We start from the raw sequence: 11,524 nt of genomic DNA on the forward strand, positions 1-11,524 counted from the left end.
GGTCACATTTCGCAGTGATAAGAGAGACTGTAGCTTGGTGACACTGACTGACAGAGAGAGGAATAAATGTGAACCATTAACGCTGACTGCTCCAAGGCTGAAGACACACGCGCGCACGCACACACACAGATACGGAAGATGCACTAACAGATAGAGGAGTCTGTACATAAGGAAACAGGTACATGCTGGATTTTGTGCGCTCTTGTGTTCATACTTTTTACCCCTCGCAAGCAATTTGACACAGTCACTTAGATTTAAGATTTTACCGAATGCATTGCTTCACGAGAATAATTATTTAAATCAGCTAATATTTCTACTGTTAATTAGTAGGGGCAGCAATGTGCAGTCATCTAAGTCACCTAGTCAATCAGCCATGTACATCCCTCATTTGGACTTACAGACACTTACATAAATAAGGGATATGCTGCCATAAAAGTAGGAAAACCACTACAATATATGCATTATGGTATTTCTTTGCAACTTTTTTGACTGATCTAAAAATACTGAATGCAAAAAAACCCATGTTTAAAACTTTGAAGGCATTCTCAAAAATGCACTACCTGAGCATTCAACAAAATCTCATTAAATCTTGCCTTTATTTTATGACATAACCTGTAAGAAACTTGCACCAAGTTAGAACAATCACCAGTGTCATGCATGTTTATTAGTCTCACAACTTTCTCCCAAAATGTCTTCCTTCTTTCTCATATTGAACTCCTTCCCACCACACAGAAATGAGATGTTTTCTTGGCTTTAGAAGGCAGGAAGAGGCGAGCTGGAGGAGCGATTCTAGGCTTTTCTTTTGATTTCACTCCTCCGGCAGCACCACAGGCCTCTACGTGCAGGCGTTAGCAATAGTCCTGACACTCTGCTTGGTCAGTTAGGTGAGGCTGACTAACAAAGTATAGGGGTTTGTTATATGACCTTCTTATATTGTGGGTGTAAAAAGGGATGGAATATCCAAATTTCTGCTTCTGTGTTGTGTGCTCTCATGGTCATGTGTTAGCTTACAGCTGATCAGCAAACTGGTGAAAGTCTTATTTTTAGAGTCACTCTATATGAAAGTTTCTGTCAGTTCAGTAAACAGCCAAATTGAATAAAGCACATGTTTATGCAGATTTTAATATTTAACTTAAGATTTTAGCTGATTTGTGTCCGCTTAATATTTCATGACTCCTCTTTCTTTTTCTCCTTCTCCTTTAGCTGCCAAGTACAATGGAGACCTGTACAACAAGCGGCGGCTGATGGTAGAGATGCCAGCCAAAGGCGGGCTTCCTCTCCAGCCCATGGGCAACTCCAGACCCTCCATGGGCAACATTTCTTCAGTAACTCCTGCAATGACTAACAACCCCATGGCTTCAAACCCTATGAGCGCCAACCCTATTAACCCCGTCATGACCCCAATGACTTCAATGACCCCGATGACTTCAATGACGCCAATGATATCAATGACACCCATGACCTCTATGACACCTATGACCTCCCTCACCCCAATGACTTCTATGACTCCAATGACTTCACTCACCCCTATGACCTCCATGACTCCTATGACTTCTTTGGGTCCACTGACTCCAGAGCCAGTGGCCACTTATGTCACTGAGATGCCCACCATCTCCTCTGTATCAACCCTGCCAACAGAACGGCACATAGCCGGTGGAGGAGGAGTGGGACACAAGCCAAACGGCCAGAAACCCAAAGGCAGCCATGGTCACACTATCCACAGCTCTCACATCTCTCACACTCATGTTCACAGCCACAGTAGCAAGCCACCAGGACTTGGGGCTACCTCCCTGGCACACATGACGGGGACCATGCCAGGTGGCACATCCCTGGGCATCTCCAGGGTTGCTGAGACTGTCATTGGCCCAGGCTCAGCTACAATGGGCCGCCCATTGGCGTACAGTTCCAACACAATTGCTTCTTCACATGCGATGGGGCTAGGGCTGAGGGGCTGGGATGGGACTGAGACGGTGGGCCGGAGGAAGACCTACGGGCACAAAAGGCCTCAGTGTACCGTGCTGGAACCGAACCAGCTCCACAGCACCAGAGGCCACAGCCACAGCCAACACTTCCTCCCCACACAGCCCTACTTTGTGACCAACAGCAAGACAGAGGTGACAGTGTGAGCGAGAAAGATAAGAAGAAAAAGAGAGGAACAGGATGCATGTGGAGTGGTGACACAAGCAGTCTCTCAGTGGAGATACAGTACCAACTCTTGGGATGTTCAAACACGCAGATCTTCACATGTGTTTGTGCGTAGAAGTTGAGGGTCGTTGGTCTACTGTGTCCGAGTGGTCCTTGTTTCACAAGCAAAGTTCACGAATAAAATCTCTCAAAAGACCTTTGTTGTCAAAAGGATGGCGCCCAAGTAGGTGGCATCTGTAACCATACTCACAAAGAGCCTACAGAGCAGGGATGTCTTTACACTTGCGGTGATATTAGAGTGTTGTCACATAGCTAATATCTACTCTGTAATGAAACAATGTTTGAGAATTACAGTGCGGCTACTCACAGATGGAAAACTTCTGATCATAAAATGGATTGGTTTTAGAAACCAAACCTGAGAAGCAATATAAGGGATCAATTGTAGGTACTGAAGCATCATGGGTAAGGAGAAATTCAGCAAGTTTACCTATAAACCTCATGACATGAGGTGTGCTCATCTGTCCAACAAGGCATTGAATGGTTTGGAAGACATAACGCTTCCTCATGATTCACACCCAAATCTCCTGAGGGCTTTAAAGCAGACACACACGACGAGGGCCCTGGGCTTTGGACCGCAGACATGAGGGCTTTGTACTGTGGCTGTTCATACACACCTTCAGCTCTGCAGCTGAAGGTCGCTCTTTTCCACGAGACTCCAGCACAGAGAATGGAGGCAGTTGCACTGGTATTGTTCTGTTCTGATCTCATCTGCGTGATGACAGCTGACCCAGAGGAGGGATAAGGAGGTTGGGACGAAGCATCTGCACGATGGTGCAGCTAGCAGAGGCTCCTCAGTGCACATATTGCATACACATGCAAATGCACACATTCAGAAACATACAGACACATTTTCTCACACAGAATTACCACACAGTAGGGTCTGACCCTAAGGGTTTTTAATGAATGATGCCAGTGCATTCACTTTAATTGTTTCTGCAACATTAAATACATTTCATAATACTCATTAACAGCACCCTTTTAACTTTTAGGAATGGCAGCTACGTCAAAAAGACTATTGTATTGTCCTGCAGTGACAGGAGACATGAATTAAAAAAAAGAAAAGCACAGTTTAGACATTTTAGACAATATGATATGTGTTATATGAGAAGACTGATGCCACTTCTAAAGGTCTTTATGTTAAATTTGATGCTAGAGGCAGCAGATAATTAACTTAGCCTAAAAAAATAAATAGAATAAACACTAGAAACAGGAGGGAAACCATTACCCCAGTTCTGTGCAATCGAACAATAATGAAATTGCCTTCAGGGACCTCAAAACATCACTAATTAAGATGTTACATCTAGTTTGTTTGTTCTGCAAACAAAAAAAAAAAAAGAAACCCAAGTGTAAAAAGGACATCCTGTGGTTTAAGGAGGGGTATGTGTCAGACTAACTGTGAAGTAACTTCACACTACGTTGCCAGGCAACAAACTGTTGAACTATTCCTCTAAAAGAATTAATAAATAGTGCAAAAAAAAAAAAAAACCCTGTTTAAATGTAGCTGTGGTAAAGACGATCATGCTGGGAGTGGACAAAATGACTAATTTAATTTAGAATGTGCTTTTATTGTGTGCGTGTGAAGAGACAGACCACACAGAACACGTGCAAAGATAAGCCTAAAAATTTTTACTGAGTAATGTACGCGTTGACCTCTCATCGTGTTAGAGTTTACATAACTCTGTGATAAAAATCAAGAAACTGCTGAGAAATGTGAGCGTAACGGGAATGAACAAACAGTGTTCTCACTGGTGAGACACTGCCACACGAAAACTAGGCTCGATTAAATCATTCACTGTACTCAAGCTCTAGCTGAAAAAAGAAACCCAGCACAACTATCTGGGTTACATGACTCAAACATAAAAATAAATCCCTTAAATCTGGCAAATAGGCCAAATCTTCTAAGGGATTCTCAAAGCCTGTTTGCTTGTTTTTTTTTTATGTAAGATATATTAGCAGCTGCAGCCACTGTTATCATGTAACTCTTGTCTTCTAAAGTGCTTCTTCCACCTCTATTAATTCAGCGAATTAAGATGCATTTTAAGTGATCGGATTGTAATAAAAACGAGAAGCATTTGGCAGAAGCGTAAATATAGCTGACAACAGATAGCACCACACTAAAGCAGGAAACAATGAGAGGGAGGTGCACATGACAATCTGGTGAGAGTAAAGGGTATGAAAATCAGTGTATATACCTGAGACACGTTTTATTGTCAGCAACAGCTGTGCTGCAAGCAGTCTGGGTACACTATGGATTGAGATGTAATGGGAGAAGCTAATACTACACTAATACTGAGGGTTCTAAGTCAGAGGTGAGAAGAAACACCTGGACCAGCTGAGCGTATAGATAAGGGGCTCTATAAGGGGGAATATTTTTCCCTCATGCTGTGGAGCCCCTGCTGCCTTCATGATCACGTGACTGTAACCTGAGGCCAGATTGAAGGCACGGAACAGGATTTAATAAGTCATCGGAGCATTAAAATGTGTCACAAATACACTCACACTTAACACATGCGCGCACACACACTCACATGCACAGAATACATTACAGGGTGGACTCTGCTTTTCTTGTGTTCCCACAGTGCCAAGCGGCAGGTGTCATCACAGCAGAGAGACAAAGAGTCGGTACTGTTACTGCGCCTGTTGTACATGAAAGACTGTGAAACTCCAGACCTTGGCCCTTTGTAGCGATAACTGATATTATGCTATTATATATATATATATATATATATATATATATATATATATATATATATATATATATATATATATATTTACATAGCCTTTCTCTCTTAATCTATTTCTTTTCATCCTTTCTTCTTCTACACTTTTTTCACCCTTCTCTTATCCTTTTCTCTGTCAGTGTCTGAGGGAAAGACCTTCAGAGCATAAATATCTGAGAGAAACAAAAAATGGGGCTGTGATGAATCTTTTCTGTAATAGCCGAGTGCAGTCATGATAAGACACTGAGTCATAATAATTCGCCTTACCTTCAAAGACATGATTGGTTTCCCCGTGTACGTTGTTCTCGCAGGAACTGCAAGTGATTGAATCTGTGAGTCAAAAAAAGTTATTTTGTACAACTGCATGTCCTCTTGAACACTGAACGCCTTTCACTGTTCACAGAGCGTGTATGTTTGTGTGTGTGTGCATGTGTGTAAATCCAACTCTGCCATTATTGTCTCTCCAAACTCAAACAAATCATATTTAAAAAGGATTCACAAGTGCATAAATAGATATTTATAAACTTTTGTGCTTGATAGGGATCCTATGCAGACCCCCCCCCCCCCCCCCCCCCCCCCCCCCCCCCCCCCCCCCCCACACACACACACACACACACACATTTATTTATTTTCTTGTTCCCCTGGCAGATTGTTTAGTTTGTGACAGAGTTGAGAAACAGGTCAGTGTTTGCTGGATGTGTATTATCAGACCCAATTGGCTTAAACCAGCAAGGCAGAAATGTGGAAATGTGAACCCTCCTTGCAACCTCTCTCTGCCAAATCTCACAAAGCCCATTCAGCTCTGCAAAAGCATCCACTGGAACAATTCGTAGGATGGTGGAAACAGCTGGCAAACAAATAAAAAAAAAGACCCCCCGCCCTCATCACTCATTGTAACTGCCAAAATAAACCTGATAAAAAGCGGGGAATTTGTTTGAGCTGGCTGTGTCATGGTTGATAGGGTCATGACCACAGATGAGTGGGTTCAAGGGGCAGTCATGTATGACATTCTGCATGAGATGAGTCAGTCAAACAAAAAATGCTGCTGCAGTGGCAAAAGGACACACATAGTCTGCAGGCTTAAAAAAGACAGTTCATTTACTGAACACCGAAAGGTTCAGTTTATCATTTATTGAAAAGATAATCTATGATAAATTGCAGTGTAATGAAGTTATCATCAGTACTGGCTTAACGTACTGCAATAATCTATACAGTATTAAAACAGCAAATTATATGTTTATCTGGAATTCATGAGGGCAAAGTAATCCATGCAAAATTTGGATGTTTTAATCAACTTTACAGAACTTGGACATGTGGATTGATGGTGCTGACCAGCAGAAGGCTGCACAGTACAGGTCCTGCACTGAAGTTCAAATTCAAATGCTATATTTAAATTTTAAAAGGAAAAAAATTGCGGGGGGGGGGGGGGGGGGGGGGGTATTTACATTTTACACAGTGTCCCAATATTTTTGGAAACTGGGTTGTAGCTTATTAGCTGTGCTCACTGAGTCTGCCACAGTTCAAAGATTTCTCTGTACTATTTTTTTTCTTCTCCCTGGTTGGATGGAAATTAAATGAAGAGTGGAGGTGCAATTGACCTAATTGTAGTAATCAGACTTGCAGTGGTTCACCGGTACGTTGGTCAGCAGCAGAGGTGTGAGCGGGCAGCAGTGTACTGGAGCATTTAGCCTAAAGTTATACTGTAGTGTAGTTATACTTGTGCTCTAGTGAGACCTATCTGTCTAGTCACTTTAATCAAACTAAATTCTAGTGCTGGGTATGAACACACCATTACGGCCTCACACAAATTTGCTCTGCCGAGTAGTGTTGTGTAGTGTGACAGCATTGCTGCATGACGCTAATTTATTGATTGGCCCCAAGTAAACAGCAGTCAGCAGTGATCACATTAATAAATTCTGAGATAAATTCATAGAACTAATGTTGGTAATCAGCTGATGTTCTCAGGCAAACAGAATAACATGCCCACCAGCCCACTCACGAAAGAACCAGACAAGTACTAGCAGCCACAAAACTGAGTAGCTTGGGCACACACTTGCATCACTGAAAGACAAAAAGAGGCAAATGCGAATGTGACTGGGATATAAAAAATGGGGATTAAGGCCCTCCCGCCTCTCTCTTGTTTTGGGTTACCTTAATATCATACTCTCCTGTTCAGCAGAACAGTTTTGGATAGAACTGCTCAGCAAAATGTCTACAAAGAGTATTCAATAAGAGACGGAAGAGGAGCTGTACTGGGGCCTGTGGCCAGGGGGCTTTATTAGTTTTCACTGTGGTCTTTAATCACCAGAACCCGAAGAAATGTGAGGAAGAGCTTTGATGCTGCAACAGGGACTCCATAGTCCACAGAGGCACACGAAGACAGAAGGGGGAAATTAATGTCAATAGTTGGGAGAAGCTTTGAATTATTGATATAGCAAAAATGGTGGTGCATGGCACATGAGTGCTAACAGCTGTGAATCAGAGACAATTGTTGGATCACACACACACATGCAGACACATATACACAAAAACTCTTCTGTCCAGTATCTTATGTTGCTAAAATTTAAACATGCAGACACTCAGATTGAATTATTACTGCAGCACATGCAGATTCTCAAACCAATCATTATTTCTGTGAACAAGTCAACTATGTGTGTGCACTGGAACATTTTGTTAGCTCCTTTTGGCTTTTTTTTTTTTTTTTTACCCTCTGTGTCCTATTTAAGCTGAAGATGTGAAGCATGGATTGTTCTTGATGTCAGTCTAAATCAGGAAAATGCAGCTGTCTGTATATATTCATTTCTTAGTCGCAAAGTAGTAAAGAAAGACTTTCCCCCTTAATTAGCACAGATAAAATGCAGGATGTGTTTTTCATTGAAGAAAAGACAGAGCAGGGTCATCATGACTGCAAAATGGGATATGTACAGTTCATCAGAATGATACAAAAGGGCTCAAACACAAGCTTCATTTTCAGCACATTTTCCCTCCACTCTTTAATTTTTCTGCTCTTTACTGTTGTTATTTGCTGGGCTTAATAGTGTTGTAAACATGACAACCAATGGAAAAGCAGCATCTTTGTGATCAAACATCCTGAGATTACCATATTATCAAAGGGGTTCTCATCACCCATGTTTACAACTTTGTATAGCATCAATCTTTACGCGCAGTGTTTCTCCACGTGGAGCTATCTACTTATGCACAGAGACAGAGGAGATGCAGTGTTTGTTGTCCAGTAATGCTCAACATTTGTTTTAAAGTGGACCTATTATGCTATTCCTTATTTTATGTCATGTATATACAATTCTCATATTAAACGGGGCCAAGTATCAGATAATGAGGACAGCATATGTGCAAGTAATCACTGTAAGCCAAAAGCTCAGGCTTCAGACCGTTTTTTAATTTTATTTTTTTTTGTACTCTTGTACGTTGTGTGATGTCAACAAAAACAAATAACCAGGGCTTCTTGCTGGGAGTACAGAAGCCCCTCCCACCTGCTGTTTTAATCTTTTTATTTGGGAGGGGCAGCCAATCAGAAGAAAGTTAGCTTATATGGGAGGGTTGCCTTACAGAGACAAGAGCTAAAAAAAAAAAAAAAAAGGCTTATTTCAAACAGTGGATAAACGGGGGCCTGCGCTTTAGCTGGAAATAAGATAAATATTGATTATTTTAGCTGTGAATCATGCTACTCGAGTGAAGTCCAAGAATAAATATATGGAGCTGGAAATGAGCAAAACAGACCCCCTTTAATATCGTTTGCTCCTATGGTGGACTTCATATGTAAGGTTTTTTCACAAGCCCATTTTAAGTATAATCTACTTGCTATTAGGATTTAAAGGAATATTTCAGTGACAGTGCATTTAAATATACTCTGCATATTGACCTCCGCTATGGCCCTGAGTTAAGGGGTTTTCCATTAAGAATTGCTATTTGCAGTATAACTATGATCCATTAGTATATCCTTTTATAGAATAAGTCACTGATTAACTCATTTTGGTGTTAATCGTGCATTACATAGTTACCTATATGAGATCCAGTTTTCTATTTTTGATGTCCAGACCAGTTTGTTGTATTTATGCATATGTGTATATGGATACATATGGCCCCAACACTGCATTTATGCGTAACAAGTAAAGCATATTTTTTATGGTAGAGCCCATCTCCCACTCTTTGTTTGCACAGTAGCTTATAATATGCACCGTGATGCCCCATTGTCCTTTTACTGTTTACTGACTTTATAATTTGTGAAATTAAGTTATGAAGAAGCTGTATTTTGGTACTATTCAGATATTGTTAAAAAATAAACAAACAAAAAAAAGAAATATAGCAGGCGTATTGTCCAAGAAATATATTACCATAGTGTTGCTATGACTGTCTATTTTTCCTTTTATTTTGGGGAAGGTTGATAGGGATATTTTTGTTCTTCTTTTGTTGTTGATTTGCCATCTGACAGTACAGTATATCACCATTGTTCTATATACAACTTTCTTACGTGGCAATAAAAGATGACTTCTGTAACAGCGCCCCTCTCTTTGCCTTCCTTTGGTGTGTCTTTCTGTTCCCTTTTGTTTCCTTGTCTTTTGTCCTCAGGGAGAGATACTGTACACTGCTTCAGCTCTTCTTTATTTTCCATGCTTCTTTATAGTTCCCCTCCCACTTTCCTCCTGTCCATTTCCCTTGGCTTTCTACTTTCTAGCATTTGATGTTAAATAGATGTTGTTAGGACAGAGAAGACTAACTTTAGAAATGCATATATATATATATATATATATATATATATATATATATATATATATATATATATATATATATATATAGCAGCAAGGTAAAAGCTGAAGCAGTTCATACATCAGCTGGTTGCAGCTTTGTTCCTAAATTTATGGCATATGTCAATTCGAAACAAATCTGTTTTTCTTATTCTGACAGTTTAATGCAGCTTAATTAGCAGCTTTCTCAGTTTTTGTCACAATAAAAATTTGATGTGACAATGTGCACAAAGTGACAAAGAATTACATGCAAAGATCTGGTTTATATTTGGGTACCGCCATGAAACTGTAGACTTTGAAACTTTCCAATAGCTCTTAAAGACAAAACAGATAAAATTTATTATACTACTGGTCAGCGGGGACCTGTAATATATGTCTTGATAAAATGAAAATACACCCTTGGCCAATTCTAAGGTTTTATAAATCAAGATATAATAAAAATAAATCTAGCCCGTAGCAAATCTCAAAATTAGCTAAATACAGCCTGAGGTGGACAACAACACATGGTATATTATACCATGTAATTATTTATTTACAAAAACTACGCCAAAATGCAGTACAGTAATTAACAGCAATTAATAATAATTGTTAGTTCTGTGGTCCACCAATCTTTCACAAGATCTAAACTTCTCGCCTTGACATGGCTGTGACTTAATCAGACTTCTGCCAGCCTCATTGGACACTATTCACTCATTCACTTAGTTACATCACAACTGTATTATATTAATTCTAATGAAAAAACATTTTCTTCACCAGCTTCTTTGCATTAAAAACTGGAGGTGGTGAACAGGATGTATATGTAATATCATAAAGATTAGTGATGATTACCATCGAAACAAAAGCATGGTCATTTGGAGGCTTCCTGCCTGCAGATTAGTTTTAAATATTGTATGAACTAAGCGCCAACAGGAAGAAGCAGCCACACTGACCTGTCAGATGTAAAAGGCCAACTCATTTTCCTCAGCTCTACTGTTTATTTAGAAAATTACTTACATCATACATAGCATGAAAAGAAATTACTGGGTAATTGAATGATGGTAAATGGCTAACACACAAGTTTCTTCTGTTTTTGGGAACCAGGACTGAAATTTTAGGATTACACCTTGAGTTTTAAGTTTGTACTTGGTCTAAATATCACAAGCTAAGGACCACAGATATCCCACAGACATTTTAATATTTTTTGAATTTGATTTTTGCCTTTCATTAATGATAATGTCACAGATAAAAGGTCCCACTGAAGATGAAATGTGCCTTGTTCTACAAAGTCACAGTGTTCAGGTGGATATTTAATCACTCTGCATGCGGAGCTGAAGCCCGAGAGTTAACATGTCCTTTGGCCTTCAACGGACGTCGTTGCCAGAAAGAATAAAACCTTCTGTTTTAGTTGTAAATGTTTCATTTATTGCCTTCAAATGAACTGTGAAAGCAAAGTAGAAACAAACAAACAAGAAAGCAGGTTTAAACTGCACACAAGTGCTGCCTTCACACCTATCCAAATACAAAAACACAAATACACATCATAACAGACACACCCATTCACACAATGCGAGGTTACACTAATTACTCAGGCTGCCAGTGCTGTTGGCAATGAGGAACCAGTCCAGGGAATTTCACCCAAAACAAAGCAAAACCTGCTTTTCTTCCCGCTCCCCTGCCAATCTCCTACCTTCTTGAATTCTGCTCAGCAGAGCAGAGCTGTACAACGAGAGCTCTCTGTGTGTTTAAAGCCATCTGGCACCGATCTCTGCTACAGCCTTTAGGGGCATCATCACTGTTGTCATCATTATTGTTTTGGTAGCTGTTGTACTTGTTTTTAGCTGCTGCTACTATGCTTAA

The 11,524-nt window shown here is 40.2% G+C and overlaps 1 protein-coding gene across 1 annotated transcript in view; it reads left to right on the forward strand.

Annotated features, from left to right (window-relative positions):
• The window catches only part of shisa9a (shisa family member 9a), a 46,791-nt gene extending 44,250 nt beyond the window's left edge, over positions 1 to 2,541 (forward strand). The window contains exon 4 of the mRNA XM_030755681.1: positions 1,204 to 2,541. Coding sequence (XP_030611541.1) covers positions 1,204 to 2,126 — 923 coding nt within the window. The 3' untranslated portion in view covers positions 2,127 to 2,541. The remainder of the gene's footprint in view (positions 1 to 1,203) is intronic.
• The last annotated feature ends 8,983 nt before the right edge of the window (positions 2,542 to 11,524 follow it).

This window comes from Archocentrus centrarchus, chromosome 19, assembly GCF_007364275.1.
Source record: "Archocentrus centrarchus isolate MPI-CPG fArcCen1 chromosome 19, fArcCen1, whole genome shotgun sequence".
Classification (NCBI taxonomy): Eukaryota; Metazoa; Chordata; class Actinopteri; order Cichliformes; family Cichlidae; genus Archocentrus; species Archocentrus centrarchus.